The sequence below is a fragment of the Schistocerca piceifrons genome, chromosome 11 (assembly GCF_021461385.2).
Source record: "Schistocerca piceifrons isolate TAMUIC-IGC-003096 chromosome 11, iqSchPice1.1, whole genome shotgun sequence".
Lineage (NCBI taxonomy): Eukaryota > Metazoa > Arthropoda > Insecta > Orthoptera > Acrididae > Schistocerca > Schistocerca piceifrons.
In genome coordinates this window covers 67,412,470-67,433,072 of record NC_060148.1, presented here as the reverse complement: position 1 = coordinate 67,433,072, position 20,603 = coordinate 67,412,470, and the positions used below count along the sequence as shown (strand labels likewise).

At 40.4% G+C, this 20,603-nt stretch overlaps 1 protein-coding gene across 3 annotated transcripts in view; it reads left to right on the top strand.

The window, feature by feature from the left end:
* The window catches only part of LOC124720218 (L-galactose dehydrogenase-like), a 79,533-nt gene extending 74,366 nt beyond the window's left edge, over positions 1–5,167 (top strand). For all 3 annotated transcript variants that reach the window (XM_047245539.1, XM_047245541.1, XM_047245540.1), the window contains one exon: positions 275–5,167. In XM_047245539.1, the coding sequence (XP_047101495.1) occupies positions 275–362 (88 nt within the window). In that variant the 3' untranslated portion in view covers positions 363–5,167. The remainder of the gene's footprint in view (positions 1–274) is intronic.
* The last annotated feature ends 15,436 nt before the right edge of the window (positions 5,168–20,603 follow it).

Here is a 20,603-nt window from a genome sequence, read left to right as displayed (position 1 = left end):
TTGTCTAGTGCAGTCCCGAATAATCAGTCTTTGCTTCTCATCCAGTCCGGGAAGTCCCCTAACCTGAGGTTCTGGGCTACTTTTACAATCTCTCCCAATTTCCCAAACCTCGCTAGCCCTTTTTCTTCATCTGTCCATTTGAGAAGACTGTCAGGATGGTTTCACTGAAATGGACGTGATAGGTTTTCTTCCCCTTTACAAGTGTACACACACTCTCAAATGACCTCACCATCAATAGAATGTTAAGTACACTCATTACCGTTTTCTTTTGCAGGTTCTTCGCTCAGCTGCCGGTGCGCCACTGGGAAGGCCTGGAGCTGACAATGCTGAGGGAAGAGTGGCGGAAGCTGGGGATGCTATGAGTTGCGAGGCCTCTCATAGTGAAATGCAGGGCATTGAAAGCTGTTCGTGTTGCCTCTCTGCTGTCAAAACTATCCCTTCAAAAATTCACCGTCTGCTCCTCTGCCAGTGGCTGGTGCCTCTGTAGCTCGAACATACTGCAGTCAGCATCCTAAACGGGCCGAGCTCGACCATCCGTGCGGCTTTTGGTCACACTTGAGTTGATTTTTTTGAAAGTTGCTGTTTGGAATGTGTATCCTATATTTGTATAAATGTGTACTCGCACTGATTGTCAACAGTATGAAAGGGGATCTCACTGTCAAAGACGGGTCTTTTCACACTAGACAGAACATCAATACGAAGATACTTTGTTACGTCTCCTTCATGCTCTTCACATCACATTAATTTTCTTAAGTGATAGTGTTTCCTCCATTTCTCTTCAATTACACACATTGTATGAAATATGTACTACAAGAAAATTTCTACTTTTTTCATAAAATGTGTGCTGCTCTGCTTTGGTTGCATTTTTTGTAATTCATATGATTCACTTTCACATCTCTCTCATGAGACAGTACGCTGTAAACCCAGTGATTAAACTGCTTCTTTTATGCTAAAATTTTGTCCAAATCTAACAGACTACCTGACGGTGAATTATTTTGGCTGTTTCACCTTCCCATGTGGTGTGGGAATATCACAGTTTCCCTTAGCCCATTACCAAACGGTGAAAATGAGGTTATGAGATACCATCACGATACATAGTCAGAATACAGAATCAGAACTAAGGAACTAGCAGTAATAAAATTTATCGATGACCAAAATAAAAATCATAAAGAATGGTCTTGACTGAAGATGCGTTGTACAACTTACACACAGCTGAGAGGAAAATGTGATTTTTCTCCTGACTAGCCCTTTCACTATTAAAAAAAAAAGAGCGTTACATTTGTTTCATTATTCTATATTGCTGTTGGTCCACAGCGTAATCTCTATTTGTCTGGGTATTGTTAAAACCTAAATTATTTTTCCATTTCACACTTGTAGGTAAAAATGTACAAGTCGTCCTGCAACCTTTCACAAAAGCGATGCAAATATTCAAGTAAATTTTAAGAAGGCAAAATTATCCACTACTGAATCACAGTTAAGTGAGTGTGGTGAGATTAAATTAATTTTGAAAGGTAGCAGGTAATGCTACCAACCCTCCGCAAACATCAATACTCCCTTCCCGAGAATAGTTGACGGTGACATTCTATTGTGCCCCGTTCTGTTTTGTCCCATTCCATTCTGTTGGCATTTCAGTGTTAATCGACTTAAAACAGGCAGAACAAATTTAATGGTTGTACTAGTTTGTAAAGATTGTAAAAATCAAAAGCAGAGAGGGGGGAAGGAGTAATCGATTCGTAGGGAATTTCCGAATCACATCCAGTCTCCACTTCTAGATTATTGTAATAGATCCTGCAAGGATCTGAGAGAACAAACAACACACAATTCCCTCAGTTTCTGAAAGAATGCTTGCCATTGTTCTTCATCTCTTGTCATCTTTGTTCTCTTTCTGCTGCTACCTACTGTATAAAATGTAGTGATGCTTTAGACACAGCACATTTACACAAAATAAGTCAACATTTAGCCACCACAAGTAACCTCTTGTTGTGGTGGAGCGTAGTTTGTGTACCATTGTCACTTCCCTCCCTTTTGTTCCAGTAGCAAATGGTGTGCGGGAAGAACAACTTTTAAGCCTCCACTTTGGCTCAGATCTGTCTAATTTTACCTTCGTGGTCTTTTTGCGAGATATTCAAAGGGGTAATCAGTATACAAGCTGATTTTTCTTACGAGATATTCTTTCGCATTTTCAATAGTGAACCACACTGTAATGCACAACACACTTGCACTTCCTGAACAAGCATGTGGTGAAGCATGTTGAGCTCTTATTTGAATGTTCCCTCTCGGCTACATAATTCACGACTGGTAAGAGCTATAGAGATGGATGAGGACTATTTGTGATTCGTGAGTTTGAGAATGGTTCCTCTGCCAAGAAATGAGTCTGCTCTTTCCCCACCTTTGATTGGCCTGGACTTACGCCCCCCACTGTAACAATGCCATGATTAAAAGGACATTAAAATCACAGCTCTTCCCCCCCCCCTTTTCCCCCATTGCTGCTCTCCCCTCCTCTCTCTCTCTCTCTCTCTCTCTCTCTTCTTGTTCTCCTCCTCCTCCTCCTCCTCCTCTTTCCTCCTCGTGAGTGAGGTTGTGGTTTGAGTAAGGCCCTAGGCTGGTATTCAGGACAACCAACACTGTGATTAGATTTTTCCTCCACAAGTCCCTGAGTCAGCAAAGGTAAGTGCTGGGATGGCTCCTATTAAAACAACAGAGCCCATTTCCTTCCCTGACCACACTGGACTTGTACACAAGGAAGGCAGTTGAAACACGACATCAGTTAATGGGAATGCTGAGATGTCAGCAGTTCTGTCTTCAGGTCGATACAGTGAGGGAGGTTTCCGAGTGTAAAGTGTGCAGAACTGAGCTTTTTTCTTAACTTATCCACATCCTGGTGCCATCTCAGTTTATTATCCATTGGATGCCCACTGACCTCTACTTCTGGCGCCTTTAAGATATTTTTATTTGTTTTGTATTGCCTCACACAAATGTTTGCAAGATTGTAGGTTAAGCTCCAGAATGAATTTTCACTCTGCAGAAGAGTGTGCACCAGTTTTAAAACTGTGTGCCAGACCGGGACTCCAACCTGGGACCTTTGCCTTTCACAGGCAAGCCCTCTACCTGCTGAGCTATCGCAGTATGACTCACATTCCGCTCTCGAGGCTTTTATTTTCACCAGTACCACTTCTCTGACCTCCCTAAACAAGACAGTTCTGGATACAATGTGGGGCTGTCACTTGCAGAAGAAAGGATAGACAGAGAAGTGGCTTAGCTGCAGCCGAGGCAATTGCTTCACTCCACTGTGTAATCAGGAATTATTCAGAAGCTACTAATCATGAGCTGTACAATTTAACGTGCAATCCCAAGTACAAATTGCAGCGCATCTTGGCAACTCTGTGAACGTGTTGCACGGATTTGTGATAATGAAGCTTTCACTGATGACGCAAGTACAACCATTAAGTTTGCTGCTGTAGCTCATAGTTATTAGGTCATACTGTACTGGAACAAACTATCATAATGTTTTATCAACTTCTGCTGACTGCAGTAGAATGTCTCTAAGTAGCAAAGTGTTACATCAAGTACATGTTGGATGGCAGTGTGGAAAATAACTTGTCCGTACTGCATTTTTCCTAGGCCTCTTGCTGTTCTCAGACTTATGTTTGTATGATACTCGCCTCTCTAGAGTTTACTGATGTGGTACAAAACTTATACCCCTTTAAATAAAGAATTCTGACTTTCAATAGTCGCAGGAACTTCAGCTTGTATTTTTGTCAGTCTGTAAATAATTAAAGGAATTAGGATGACACCTCATCAAATATTAGAGGTGCTGAGTTGTATGGCTCATAAATGAGAGAAAGAACTTAACTATTATATTTAAGATGAATCCTCCTCAAGTGCCCTGCCTACTCCACATGACACAGCCCCTCAAACCAGCCGTGCTGCTGTGTGCGTGCACATGCATGTGTGTGTGTGTGTGTGTGTGTGTGTGTGTGTGTGTGTGTGTGTGTGTGTGTGTGTGTGAGAGAGAGAGAGAGAGAGAGAGAGAGAGAGAGAGAGGGGGGGGGGGAGGGTGGGGGAATTGCACTTTGGGATTTGTCAGGAAGCTAGGAAATTCCTCTCTTTCCTTTATGTGCCTTTTGACAACTCAGTGTGTCTAATATTCAGGAGGTGTTACCCTTATTGCTTGAATTATTTATATTCCCCCAGAACCTTCCATTACCAGTTTTGTCAGTCTGGACTTATTTGGAGGGAATCTTGTACAAATGTGGGCATCATAAAATTGCCATTGCTTTTATCCACTGTCCATTGGCAACTGAGTATATGGTGAACTAATTTTAAGAAGTTGTTGATAGGTTACCTTTTGATATTCTAATATGTGCTGTGTTTGAACAGAACAGTTCTCATTTTTTAGTGTTTATAGTAAAATGATTTTTTTTAAAAAAAAAAAAAAGCTTGAAGTAAAAGGACATTGAGTGTGAGCAGAAAGTGGCCTCTATTTGCCCAGAAATTTAAAAAAATAATAAAAGTAATCTTTTATACATATTGTTGAACACCCGGCCTATTTGATCAGCAGTGACCAGTTTTTCCTCCCTTTTGTCTCTGCAACCACTTCTCCCCACATTTGATAATTTGTGTAAATCGCAGGGGAGAGGTGAGTTTGCTTTGTTGATGAAACTGTATTCCATCAGTCGGCTCTTCCCCTTTGCCAGAGGCTGTACCATTTTCTGTACACACAATATCAGGGATGTCGGGCGCACAAGAATGGCTACGAGATGGCCTGACTCCTTTCCACCCGGTGCCGAACTAAGCAGATGATATTGTCTGTAGAATCACTGTATATTAGTATTTTGTTATTCTGACTGTAGATATTTCAGTTTCATCTGCACAAAACTGTGTAAGCAGTCATTACCTCTGTCTCTGCTCCCGCAGCACAGGTACTCGGTGCTTTGTACGCTGCCTGCAGCGTTTGTGGGGGCAGTGGGTACTCCCATCCCCCCTTTTGTGCACATTGTCATTTGTAATGCTCCATAGAGAGCAGCTCATCATTTCCACAACAAAAGACTTACGTAATTTTCTCTCTCTACTGCCAATACCAGTTACCTTAATTCATACTTTTTCTATATATTTTAATTGTCTGACTGCTTGATTACTTTGTTAAATAAAGTACATAATCTGACAACATTTTGTGCTTTACTATTGGAACCAGCTAAACGCCACTTCCTTCAATCCCACTGCGACGTTTCCTTCAGAAGTGACATTCTTTTCCGAGTATCTTCATTCAAAGTTATTCCATTGAGTGAGGTCAGCTTCAGCACAAGCAAGCGAGTGAGTTCAAAGTCACACACAGTCCCAGCTACTGCCTCCTGTGCAGTGGTAGGCAGCAGTGGCTGGAATGGGGATGTGCATTAAGAGAGCACTGATCATTATGTATGCAGTAGTCTCAGCGCCTGAACAGCTAATGACGCAAATATAATTGTTTTTAAAAACAGTCACAGTTTAGAAACCAAAACTCAGGAAAAATCTCAGTAATTAAAAAGAGAGTCTACAGTGACATACAGTGAGGTGACAAAAGCCATGGTATACCTCCTAATAGTGAGTCAGACCTCATTTTGCCCAGTGTAGTCCAGCAACTCGATGTGGCGTGGACTAAACAAGTCACTGGAAGTTCCCTGCAGAAATATTGAGCTCTGCTGCCTCTATAACCTTCCACAATTGTGAAAGAGTTGCCGGTGCAGGGTTTTGTGCACTAACTGACCTCTTGATAACGTCCCATAAGTGTTCAGTTTGATTCGTGTTGGGCAATCTGGGTGGCCAAAACATTTGCTCAGATTGTCCAGAATGTTGTTCAAATCAATCATGAACAACTGTCGCCTGGTGACGTGCATTGTCATTCACAAACATTCCATCATTGTTTGGGAACACGAAGTGGATGAATGACGGCAGATGGTCTCCAAGTAGCCGAACATAACAATTTCCAGCCAATGATCAGTTCAATTGGTCCAGAGGACCCAGTCCATTCCATGTAAACACAGCCCACGCCATTATGGAGCCATCAGCAGCTCGCACAGTTCCTCATTGACGGTTTGGGTACATGCCTTCACAGTGTCTGCATCACACTTTAACGCTCTTAGCTGCAGAAATTGGTACTTATCTGACCAGCTTATGGTTCTCCAAATGCCTTAGGTCCAGCCGATATGGCCACGAGTCCAGGAGAGGTGCTGCAGGCGATGTTGTGCTGTTAGCTAAGGCACTCCCATGTCTTTTGGTGCCATAGCCCATTAACAACAAATTTAGCTGTACTATCCTAACAGATAAATTTTCCACACAGCCAACATTGATTTCTGTGGTTATTTCACACAGTGTTGCTTCTCTGTACACAAACACCGTTTTTCTCAGGTAATGTCTGAAATATGGTATTCTCGGCACACTGTTGACAATGCGGGTCGCAGAATACTGAATTCCCTAATGATTTCTGAAATGAAATGTCCCGTGCGTCTAGCTCCAACTACCATTCCGTGTTCAAAGCTTGTTAATTCCAATCGTGCAGCCATAATTATGCCAGAAACCTTTCCAACCTGTGTCGAAACGACAGCTCTGTTAATGCACTGTCCTTTTATACCTTGTGTACGCGATACAACTGCCAGGTATATACATGTGTATCACTATCCTATTACTTTTGTCACCTCCCTGTATATTATTATTATTATTTTCGATTATTCCCATTTAAGAGAGCGTTTGAACTTGAATTCCTTTATGATGATTGTTTGTGTTTTTTCTGAGCCCAAATTTTCTTCATGTGTTCACTGTGTTGTTTCTTTCGCTCCGCTGTCCATTTGCATCCTGGTCTCTTCTGTGTTGTGGTGTCAAATTTATGTTTTTTGATGATGTTCCTGAATTCAGTTCTGTTTTCTGCATCGTTTACTGTTATTTGTGCTTGTCTGAGGTCCTCTTCAACTTCTTTTATCCATTTTGTTTTTCCCCTGCCTGAGTTGATGACTTTAAGAATTCGCTTTGAAATTCTGTTTTCATTCATCCTGTGGATATGTCCGTAGAACTGCATTCTTCTTTTCCTTACTGTATCTGTAATCTTGTCTGTGTATTTATATAATTCTGATGTTGGTCTCTTCTTCCAGATTCCTTGCTCTTGTATCGGGCCAAAAATTTTCCTGAGAATTTTCCTTTCTTGTTTCTCTATTTCTTTGATTTTAGTTTGCCCACCTATTTGTGTTGTTTCAGATGCATACAGTGCCTCCGGAAGTACGACAGTGTTGTAGTGCCTCAATTTTGCGTTAGTGGATATGGACTTTTTGTTATAATAGTTCCACGTGAGTTTATATGCTTTCTGTAATTTTTTTATTCTTTCCTCATTGGCCTTTAGGTTGATCCCTGATGGCTGAATGATTTCTCCCAGGTATTTAAAATGTGGTACTTGTATGATTTTCCCATGGGTTGTCACAATAGGCACTTTGTCTTGTGGCACTCTTTCTATGTACTGGGTTTTCTCATATGAGATTTGCAGGCCAGTTCTTTGTGCAATTTCGTGTAACTTCTCTATGGTGTTAGTGGCTTCTTTTCTATTATTTGTGAGGATTGCAAGGTCATCTGCAAAAGCTAAACACTTCACATTGAATCTATTATCTTTTCTAATCCCAATTTGGATTCCTTTGACTTCTTTTTCCCATGTCCTGATGATTTTTTCAAGAATGATATTAAAGAGTAATGGTGAAAGTCCGTCACCCTGTCGCACTCCAGTTTGGATTACAAATGGTTCCGAGATATCCCCCATAAATTTAACCTTGGAGACTGTGTCAGTTAATGTTTCCTGAATGATTGCTCTTGTCTTTCTGTCAATGCTGAATTCTTCCAGCGTCTTGCAGAGCATTACTCTGTCTATTGAGTCGTAGGCCTTTTTAAAATCTACAAAAGTAACCACTGTGTTTCGGGTGTTTCTCATCTGGAGAATCATTTTCAGATTCCAGATCTGCTCTATGCATGATCGCCCCTTGCGAAAACCAGCCTGGTATTCTCCTATTTGTGGGTTAGCTTGTTCTTCTAATCTATTCATGAGAACTTTTGATAGGATTTTATATGTGACCGGTACGAGTGAGATACCCCTGTAATTATTTTGTTCAGTTTTGTCCCCTTTTTTGTGGAGTGGATGGATGAGTGCACATTTCCATTCAGAAGGGATCTGTTCTGTTTCCCAAATGTTTAATATGATTTTGTGAATTTTTCCTGTTAATCTTTCATCATTTAGTTTCCATAGTTCTGCAATAATTCCATCTTCTCCTGGGGCTCTATTGTTTCTCAGTGTCTTGATAATTTCTACAATTTCGTTGATGGTTGGCAGTTTAGCGTCAGGATTTGGTGTAGACGTCTCGTAGTGAATGTCCTCTGTAGGTCTTTCACAGTTGAGAAGTTTGTTGAAATAGTCTGCGAGGATTTGGCAGTTATTCTTCGTGTTAGTTTCTAGTGAACCATCCAGTTTCTTGAAGCAAAGATTGGGTGGCTGGTATCCTGCAATATGTTCTTTAAACGTCTTATAAAAATTCCTGGTGTCGTTCTTCTTAAAGTCTTGTTCTATCTCATCTAGTCGCCGTTTGTCATAATTTCTTTTTTCCCTCCGAATAGTTTTCGATGTTTGTTTTCGGATTACTAGAAATTGTTGCCATTTTTCTGATGTTTTGTGACTATTGAAGTTTTTCCAGGCATTGGTCCTTTCTTCTATTGCTTGGTCACATATTATATTCCACCACCTGTGTTTTCTCCTTCTCGGGGGTTGACCCAATTTCATTGTGGATTTGAGGACGTCCACAAGTTCTGTCCAGTTTGTGGTGTTTGTCTGACTAATTTCCTGTAAGATGTTTTCCTTGTTGAGTTTTATGTATTCGGGGTCTGGTCTCAGCACTTTGTTTAGTTTTGGTTTTTTTCTATTGGGTTGTAATCTGGTCTTTATCTGTAGAAGATGGTGGTCTGAGTCAAAAAATCCTCTTCTCGTTTTCACATTCAGAATTTCTGCTGTGTTACTCTTGGAGATGGCCACATGGTCTATCTGGAATTCACCCAACATTGTGTTGGGCGACTTCCAAGTATACAGTTTCTTGTTGGGTTTTTTGAATTGTGTTGACATAATTACGAGGCCGAAATTTTCGCAAAAGCTTATCAATCTTTCCCCATTCTTGTTAGTTCTCTTGTGAGCTGTATGGATTCCGGTGATTTTCCTGTATTTTTTCTCTTTACCTAATTGTGCGTTAAAGTCGCCTAACAAGATTATTACATGGTGTTTGGCAATTTTGTTTGTCGTCTCTTCAAGGTCATTCCAGAAGTCATCCACTTTCTGGCAGTTCTTCGTGTTATAGTTATTTGTGGGTGCGTGTGCGTTGATCAAGGTATATGCTTTGTTGGCCGATTTGACGGAGAGCGTTGATATATGTTCTGAGGCAGACTGGAAGTCAATGACAGAGTCACTGATAGATTTGTGGACTGCAAATGCTGTGCCAAACTGTTTGAGTCCTTTCTCATTAGTTTTAACTGCTGGTTTTCCTTTGTAGATCCTGTAGTTGTCTGTATCAAAATGGGTTTCGTCCGTAAATCGTGTTTCCTGGATTGCAAGGATTTTGATCTGGAATTTTTGCAGCACGTCTGTAAGTTGTTTGATCTTGCCCAGTTTGAAAAGAGTATTAGTATTAAGTGTACCGATGAAGTGTCTTTATTTTGTGTGTAATAATTTGGACGTCGTCTGGTTCTCAACCTTAGGCGTAACATGATGCTCCTGGTCCCCTGGAATCCGATGACCAGGTAAAGCCAGCCTTGCGACTGGTGCCCGGGGTAGTGGATTCATTCCTTGTGTTATCATCATGTTTGGTTTTCAAGTTGAAAACTAACTTGGTGGTGGTCCTTCCGAGGAAAGATCACGAGGAATACGACTTGATTGTTGAGATCAAGAAGGTTGCTGCAGCCGCACCATCTAGGCGAACAGACGCTGACCCCTAACCGCTGGATACCAGGCAGACGTTAGTGGATTTCGGTTGATAGTTTTGGTCCACCCCGGGTATTTTATTTCCCCGGTACCCTCCATATCTGGAGAGCATTCCCCTATCCGCCACCTGGGGAGGCGCCCGATGGGAGACTATCAACTCCACACGGGCACCTCCCTGTATATTAATATAAGTTCAGTTATTGCTAATCTGTGTTGCCATCATTTTGCTGTTGTATTGCCTAACCCTATTTGGCCATGCGTTGAGGCTGTGTAGTTGCTGTAAGTGTTTGATGTGTGAGGAGCACACAGATGCATTGTGTAAAAATTTGAGCACAAGATATGCCTCATAAGGAAAATGGGAAAAGATGTTGATGCTGAAATTCTCAGAATAAAGTACTATGGACTTTCGCTGCCACATTTCACAAAATGAGTCTATTAACAATGTAAGCAGTGTTTAACCAACCAGAGTTAAAGGTGTTATGTACATATTAAAATAAATAGAGTACGAATTAAAGACGGAAGCAGCGCAGAATTATAGGAATTATTACAGAGAAGCATTTCACAGGTGGGGAGCAGAGAGATGTCCTGTTAAAATGAGGAACTCACAGATTTACCTCAAAATGGTGAACTTTGTGTATGATAAAGTTCTCAGAATAATGTACGACACACTTATTCCCCTGTCTGCCTAATTAAGTCTAAAAAAATGCATGTAGCATTTCAAACCAAATAGAGTGAGATATGTAATGTACATCTTCACACACTGCCTGACAAACCAAAGTAAGAACCCAAACGACATAGTTGGGTGTCTTCCTAACTGCACATGTACACACTACCAGCAGGCATGTAACTAATTAGAGTTGCCATTCACCTTGACCCAGAGTGCATCAATACTGTTTGTGTGTAGTGATGTTACTGGGCCTGGTAGGTATATAAGAGGGGTGAACATTGTAAGCTGCTGAGTGATCGCTGTGGAGTACATGGAGACACCATGTACTCATCTGAAACAGTGTAATCAGCACCTGACACAGTCTGAAAGGGGACTCATTGTGAGTCTTCATTTGGCTAGCTGGTCAAACAGACTTCTGGGGCATTCATATGCGACAGTGGCCCAATGTCGCACTGCACGGTAATTTGAGGGCAGACATACTCATTGTCAAGATCCCACTTTACCACATCTGACCACTAGAGGGAATGATAGCTGTATTGTGCACACCACACACTGTGAACCCTTCACACGTGTGCCGCTGCCTGAGAAAAAGTAACGAGTCTCTGCAACATCTCCTGTCATCCTACACCACTGGTCAGAGACCACTGGCAGCTGGGCTAGGGACATACAGTCCAAATGCGTAGGCTGTCATTAACACAACAACACAAACAGCTGCATTTGGAGTGACGATGTGACAAGGAAGCACGACATGCCGATGAATGGCACCGTACTGTGTTCAGTGATGAATTGCAGTTCTACACTACCCGAGATAACCATTCTCAGTGAGTATGTTAGCGACCTGGGAATCGGTCCCGTTCTTGGAGGGACACAGTGGCGGTACTCCTGGCCAAGTGGTATGACTTCAGGTTACAGCTGGGAATGACAGAACTCTTATGAAACAACAGTACATCATCTCATATGATACTATCATGGTGCCGCTTGTCAACAGGTCAATTCTTGTCCACACGTGGTATGTGTGTCTATGAACTGTCTGTGTGATGTTGAGGTACTCTCATCTCTGTGGGACCAGCTCAGACGTCAACTCCAATCCACTGCCAGTAGCGAGGGTATAGAGGAACAGTTACAGCATTTGTGGCCCATCTTGCCTCAGGAGACTATACAGTGGCTTCATAACAATCTTATTCACTGAATCTGTGCATGCATCCAGGCCAGACAGGTGCAACAGTATACTGATAAGTAGCTCATGCTGCCCAGTTCTCTGTAAATTTGACCAAACTTTGTAATCAATGAAATAACATCACATTCTCTCTCACCCTGTCAAGTTTCATTTCAGTTCCACCTCTCCTTCTGCATGCTCCACTTTTGTGTCAGGCAGTGGAGCACTGAATTGATTTGAATCAAACTTGGATCATATTTACTATCTGGAAACAAGCACTGTGTAAGAATCATCTGCCTTCCATAGTGATTTGGGAGGGTAGGGTGAGGGTTAAGACGAGGTGACATAGAAGCAATAACTCAGGAATATTTAGAATATGTACAATCCAATTTTGTATATACATGACTCTCTATTTCTATAGTGGAAAGGAAAATTTCCACTCACCATATAGTGGAGATGCTGAGTCACAGATAGGTGCACACACACACACACAAAACAAACCTAGGGGGCGAACATCTTCAGGACTGTCACCAGTGAGCCTACTGATCCCAAAAATTGTGGATTCAGTACTAATATTGGTTATCAAATATTTTTACATGTCAACACATGTCATCCCCACACCCACCACCTACCTGCGACTCAGCATTTCTGCTATACGGTGAGTGGCACCTTTCCTTTTCATAATATTGTTACATTCCATCCTGGACTATCCATTGTTTCATTATTTGTATAAAGATACTGTGAGGGTAATATACCTATACTTTCCTCTCTTGGGGGCTGGGTGTGGGAATGACGACATGTAGAAATATTTGATATCAACCAATAATAGTACTGAATTGTAATTTTTGGGGTCACTAGGCTCACTGGTGACAGTCAAGATATTTCGCCCCATAGGTTTTGTGTGTGTGTGTGTGTGTGTGTGTGTGTGTGTTTGGTGCAATTTCTATCAAACTTGGCACATAAATCACTTTCAAACTGGAGAGAAATTACTGTGATGGTAAGACCCCATATCATTCCTGCAGCTGATGGTGTTTGTGGGAAGATGTGACAAATGTATAACCCAGGGACCCGCAGAGCAATGTCAACCAACCACGTGACTCACTTTTTGCATAGAAGTACTGTGGAAGTAACGTATCCTACTACCCTTAGGGAGGGGACAGAGATGACAAAGACGTTTATGTGTATAAGTGTTCTACAATGACCTGTTAGTATGTCTTTCGTGCATTTAGCTGACTTGCAATACTTAGAATTATGCAGTGGAATTTATCTTTTACATGTGCTGTACAGCAAGTCCGCCGGCTCACAAAATGAGCCCTGCAGCTAGCTGATAATTTCATAAACATGATTTGGGAACTAGAATTGTGCCACACTGCTGAATACTGCAGATTAATTGAATGTGTTCTATGTAGTGTAAAACTGCAGAGAATCAGACATACATGTAACATACCATATGCAGATGAGGCTGCGGGTAGAAAATGAGTATTAAAATAAAAAGAGACACAACTAGGGAAGGAAACAACACAAAACTTTTAGGGAAAGCACTTGACATGGAGGGAGCACATGGAAGCGCTGTGTAAAAAGGTGTTCTCACAAATTTTCTCCAAAAGCAAAATGGTAAATCTGTGGATGGTAAAGGTCTCAGAATAATATACTACAAACTTGTATTCCCACATCTGTCTAAATGAGTATAAAACAACATATGTAGTGATTATGACAGTATTATGAAAAGGATAGGTTGCTACACACAATATAGAGGAGACAATGAGTCACAGACAGGCACGACAAAAAGAGCACTATAGATTTAACCTTTTTACCAAAAGGCCTTCTTCTGATGTAGAGAACACACATATGTACTCACACAAACATAACTCAGACACACGATCACTGTCTCTCTCCAGCCACCGTGGGCAGGGACAGTGGTCATGCCAACTCTAACTAAAATGAAATTCTTCTGGTGTGAAGATCAGGTTGCCTTGGCATGCAGGCCTCAGTGGAATTACACTCAAAAAGTTCCATATAGACTAAACTGAAAATATTCTGAAATACAATTTTACACAAATATCCTAAATGTTCCCAGTTTGATTGGCTATCCTGTACAATTCGTTCCAATTCTGTGGATGTGCTAGCCATAGATATTTGAGGTTATACACAAATTCCATGGACAGACAGATTTCCCAGAGGGAACTTATAGTCTATGGAAGGAATTTTACATTTTCTGTAGTGTTAACAGGGAAGAATTTACATATAACTGCATTTCAAATTCACCTAACGGATTGTCACAATGAATTAATGTTCCAAATATTGGTAGGAATCACATGATATCCATTGACTGAAACTTTAAGCAAAATCTGTAAAACAATATGTTACATCATTCCATCTCAATTGAGACGTTTCAAATAAGAATGATAAAACTGCATGTAATATAATGGAAGATGAATAAAATATTAGGTTATACATCAGTTTCTACTGCAAAAGAAACAAAAGTAAAATGTTTTATTTGACTAACATATGTAATTGCAGAAAGGGAGGTGCAATGCCCAGCAGTCACTGGCAGAAAGACGAGGTAGAAAAACCACTACTGTTGGAAGGATTCAGCATGAACTGTCCCCCTTTTACAGTAGAGGAAACACAGGATACCATTGGTGGCACAGCAATAGGGTAGAGCATAAAACAGCGGCACACTCAGAATTAACTGAACGGTGTCTGGAGGCAATCGCCACTGATATAAAATCAACATGCAGGTTGGCAGCCATGGCAATTGTGGTCCGACCGTTTCAGCAGCATGAAGAAATTGTATCACTGAAATATGTTCAAACTAGTCCTGGCTTATAGTACAGACGAAGGCAGGTGCCAAAACCCAAAAACTCGGTATTGAGCAAGGAAGGAGAATAATGGGCATGAGGTGATGACTCTCAGCTTGAGACTGCATTAATATTAGAACTAAAATGCTGCAGTCCTGATACATCAAATGATCCTGATCGATTAGGCTATGATAGGCCATATTAACATCTATTATGGATGGATGAACATGCAATGTCTTTAGCACAAACAACTTGTCAAAAATTAATGGCCTGCTTTATGTGTAAGATCCATTTAAATTCCACAATTCTTGTGTACACGCGGGTTTGTTTAAAATTGGAAAGGTATCTTTCAATAGTTGTGGACACTTATTAACAATCGAGGACGAAATGTGACATTAAATAATTGTGAAGAATGATATGTCATTTGACTGCAATGAACATTAATATACTCTGACTAAGAACTTAAATGTACCAAAGACAAGGGCAAAATGAGAAATGGTGTGTTTTAAACAAATAAATACACTGAACATTATCGTACACCCACAGTATTAAAAATGAATTAAGGAGCTTCCTAAATTTCTCAGTAACACACTGACTCTACAGCATTTAAATCAAATGCAAGTGTATACTAAAAAAAAATTCAAGTTATCTGAATGGCGTACTGGATTGACAAACATATGTCACAGGGGAAAGGCGAAGAATGATTTAGCTTTCTGCAAAATATTGAAACACTTCGTGCTGAACATGGCTCAGCACAGCACGTATGCACATTTGCACAAATGTCAAATTGGCTAGAGTGGACCAAGAGTTATGCGGCAAGGAAGGAAATGACGAGTTTCTTCAGTTTTAATCAACAGTTCATAACCAATAAATTGTGGTCAGAGTTCACATCTGTCTCTGGAAATGTCTTGCAGTTTAAAGCCTGGATCCTAAATCTCTGTCTTACCATTATATAATGCATCTGAAACCTTCCAGTGTCTCCAGGCCTCTTCCATGTATTCAACCTTCTTTCATGATTCTTAAACCAAGTGTTTGCGATGATTAAGTTGAGCTCTATGCAAAATTCTACCAGGCGGCTTTGTCTTTCATTCCTTACCCCCAGTCCATATTCACCTACTACTTTTCTTTCTCTCACTTCTCCTACAATCAAATTCCAGTCCCCCATCACTTTTAAATTACGTCCCCCTTAACTGTCTGAATAATTTCTTTTATTGTGTCATTCATTTCTTCAATCTCTTCATCATCTGCGAACCTAGTTGCACATAAACTTGTACTACTGCGGTATGTGTGAGCTTCTTGTCTATCTTTGCTACATTAATGCGTTCGTGATGCTGTTCATAGTAGGTCATACCTGTTCCTATTTTTTTATTCATTATTAAACCTACTCGTGCATTACCATTATTTGGTTTTGTATTTATAACCCTGTATTCACCTGACCAGAAGTACTGTCCTGCAGCCACCAAACTTTGCTAATTCCCACAGTATCTAACTTTAATCTATCCATCGAACTTTAACCTCTTCATTTCCCTTTATAAATTTCCTAACCTACCTGCTCCGATTCGTATAATGCCAGTTTTGTTTCTCCTGAGAACGACATCCTCCTGAGTAGTCCCCGCCTGGAGATCTGAATGGGGGACTATTTTACCTCCGGAATATTTCACCCAAGAGGACGCCATCATCATTTAACCATACAGTAGAGCTGCATGTCCTTGGGAAAAATTACGGCTGTAGTTTCCTCTTGCTTTCAGCTGTTCGCAGTACCAGCACAGCAAGGCCATTTTGGTTGATGTTACAAATCCAGATCAGTCAGTCATCCAGACTGTTCCTCCTGCAACTACTGAAAAGGCTGCTGTCCCTCCTCAGGAACCACACGTTTGTCTGGCCTCTCAACAGATACCCCTCCATTGTGGTTGCACCTACAGTGTATCACTGAGGCATACAAGCCTCCCTTCCAACAGCTAGGTCCATGGCTCATGGGTGGTATATATGTAATATGCTACAAAAATATGTAGCTATGTCCATCTGGATGTTCATTAGAGTATCATGTAAAAATTTGTAGTAAATCGATCAAGAAGTTTTCAAGGTTTTTGGTAATGAAGTTTCCACTACAAAAATCCAAAACTGAACACAAATTTGTTTTGCTTTTTCATACCAAAAACATTATTACCATCCACAACTACACATCCACATACAAATAATTAAATAAACAAATAAAGCAGTTGCAAGCACAACAAAGACAAAAATCAACCAGTTGAGCCATTCTTAATTGATCATAATGCATACATGTGGCAGTTGATGTTTATCTCCAACTTTTTGGCTGGATTTTTCAAAATTTGTTTTCATATAAAATACATTGTCCTGGGGAAAAAAAAGAAAGAAAGAGAAGATCACCAAATCCATCAAGTCGTTCTCAGATGTATAAGTGTTGAGGCTTGGTGCAGCTTAGGGTGCCATTGATTTAACAACACTGAACTGAAGACTCTCGAAGATAGATGTAAATTATCCCAAGAGAGCCTTTGCAGTACAAGACCCAGCTTTAAATAATGAACGCAGGAATATGCTACGCCCCCCCCCCCCCCCCTTGCCCACCTACTTACTGTTCACATGGGGATCCTGAGGAGAAGATTACATTAAGCACTGCACACAGAGGTCTTTAAACAATAATTCTTCCTGTGCTCGATATGTGAATGGAATGGGAAGAAACCGTAATGACTGGTACAAGGTGATGTAGCCACGCCATGCATTTCACAGCTGTTTGCAGAGCATAGCTGTAGATGTACACATTTCTACTAGTTCCTGCTTCTGGGTACAAATGTCACTCTGTTTCCAAATTTTTGTAGAAAGTGATGAGCGTAAGCATTATCAGGGTCAGGTTTGGACTTCTGATTACCAGGAGTTGGGCAACTGCCATTAGTCGCATTAAAATAAATAAATACAAATAAAGAAAAAGGAAAAATTAAATTCTTATGCACTAATATTCAGTCCACTTTCAGGCTTTTCCCATTTACTGTGTATTTTCATTTATTCTCAATTTTCAAGCATTCATTTACACTTATGTCAGTAAACTGCAGATAGCAAGACTAAATGCAACCAATTATTCTTGGAAAATAGATAAAACAGTGTATATATATGACATTAAGATTTCCTGAATGACTTTGAAATTCTCAGTTCTCAAACGAAAAGATCCACACCCCCTGTTTATAGAACACATAAAGATTTGAAGTAAAATATATGGACAGGTAATTGCAAAGGCAAATCTACTTTGAAGTGATAATATACTAAGAATGTTGGGCAATCTGTGTAGGTTACTGTAAAATATGAAACAAGGAAGGTACCTGAAGAGCAGGAAATTGCTCTTACAAATATGATGATATCAATATTAGTAAAAAAAGACTTGCCAAATTACATAAATGATTACTTTATAAATGCTTCCGTATAAGCTTAGCTTACATTTCACTAATCAGTAAAAACTTATGTTTTGCATACCATCAAACAGCATGAGGTTAGTTCCAACTAATTAGCATAAAGTACCAAAGGCCTCAAATGAAAAATGTTAACTGGTGTAGATCTGTCACTTGTAATCAATTACTGCTTCACAAATTGCAAAGCCCTTGGTTCACATTGTTGATGTATCATTCAATGAGGGTGCGTTCCCTAAAAGATTAAAAATATAAAGTTGATACCTTTATTCAAGTGTGGAAATATGCATAAAGAAAATTTCTGACCCATTTCACTCCTCTCTCTCTCTCTCTCCAAGTACTACGACAACCACAGCCTACTGGATAATAACCAACATGGCTTTCAAACAGGTAGAAGTATAAGAACAGCAATAAATGATTACGCTGATGAAATAGCTAGTAATTTGGATAACAACAATAGTGTTATCGGAATTAATTTAGATCTTTCTAAAGCTTTCAATGTGGTCAGTGATGAAATCCTATAGATACGCTGGATGCAATAGGGATGAAATGAATAGACAAGAAGTGGGTTCAATCATATTTGCAAAATAGATTACAGGTTGTGGAGCTCACATCAGCTCAAGCAAATCATAAAACCAGATTAGTATCTGATGCATGAAAGTTGAAATATGTGTACCCCAAGGTAGTGTGTAATGTCCCCTTCTGTTTCTTATTTATATATATGATATGCATACCTAAAACATACCTCACACACTGTTGTCAAGACCATGTTGTTTGCAGATGACACTAGTGTAATAACAGCACTCCGTCTTCAGGCCAGAAGTGGCCCATCGGGACCATCCGACCACTGTGTCATCTACAGCTGAGGATGCGGATAGGAGGGGCATGTGGTCAGCACACCACTCTCTGTCATTACGATGGTTTTCTTTGACCGGAGCCACTACTATTCAGTCGAGAAGCTCCTCAATTTGCATCACGAGGCTGAGTGCACCCTGAAAAATGACAACAGCCCATGGCGGCCTGGATGGTCACCCATCCACACCCAGCAGCACTTAACTTCGGTGATCTGACAGGAACCGGTGTATCCATTGTGGCAAGGACGTTGCCAGTGTAATAACAAGTGACATAAAGTAATCTCTTTCCACTACATCTGATTAAATCCTGAAGTCCTTGCACTCATGGTTCAATGTCAAGAGGCTGACCCTAAATGGGAAGAAAATAAATGATATACAATTTGCAAAGATTAGTCAAAACCATGATTTCTGTCTGGTACTGGGCAGAAATGAGTTAGAAAGGGTATGGTACACATAACTTTTAGGAATGTATGTTGGCCAAGACTTAGAAAACAACATGTAATTAATCTCTCCCAGAAACTCAGTTCTGCATTTTTTGCTTTTAAATGTTGCTAGAATGGCTTATTATGTTTACTTCCAGTCCCTTATAGCTTTTTGGTGTAAAATTAACAGGTGATTAAACGAATTTTAACATTACACAAAAGGACTATTCAAATCTTGTCACACAGCTTGGCTATGACTCACCGAAAGCACCTATTAAATTTGTTGTGTTGTTAATGTTCCCTCCTTGTATATATAAAAATGTGTATTTATCACAAGTGCTAGATCTAGTGAAATGCTAACCAACTCTGACCACAATTATATACTTGCAACTGTGGGCCCTCCATAAAGAACAACTTGCTTCACCCCACACTCAAATACAAATGAGCAAAATTGCTCTACAATTTGCTTTTGTGTTTAATTTTTTAGGGTTGTTTTAAATCAACAATGGAAGCTTCAGGTTGGAATATTAACAACATTAGGAAAAGGATAGATTGCTAGCCACTGTGAAGACGACCCACTGAGTTGCAGACAGGTGCAAAGAGATGACTGTTACACATTATAACTTTCAGTCAAACACTATTCAGCAAAGAAACGGAGCTGCCAGTGGTAGTGGCCATGTGTGCATGAAATGTGCTGAAGAAGGCTTTGGCTGAAAGCTATAACGTGTAACTTTTTATGGTGGGCAATCCTTTCCTAAGGTCATTATGCACTTTGCACCCTTCTTCAGTGTTATGTAATCTGTTCTTGTGTCTTCGCTTTTTCAGTAGTTTTTTATTTTCAAGTTTTCTTTTTCATTTATTTACTTACTGTCCATGTTACACTCACAATGTAGATAACATATTTTGTTCTTCCCCTTCCAATCACATGCTGAGCGAGGTGGCTATTCCAGTCTTCACGTACTGGACTCGCATTCAGGAGGACTGGAGTTTATTCCCATCCAGCCATCCTAACTTGGGTTTTCCATGGTTTCCCCTTCTCACTAAGGTGAATGCTGGGATGGTTCCTTTGTTTTGGCCATGGCGGGTTTCCTTGCTTATCCTCACCTTATCCTATCCTATTTTGTAAATGTTTTGTATGGGTATATTATTTCTGTACATTTCTAACATGTCTGATACTATTGTACCAAATGGTCTATATTTACTTACTTACTCCTTGGTGCTACGGCCCGTGTTTGGGGCTTGGCCTCTTGGACAATCACTGCCCCTCTTCTCTGCTAGCCGTATTGGCTCTCCATCTTCCAACTCTCATTCTTCTCA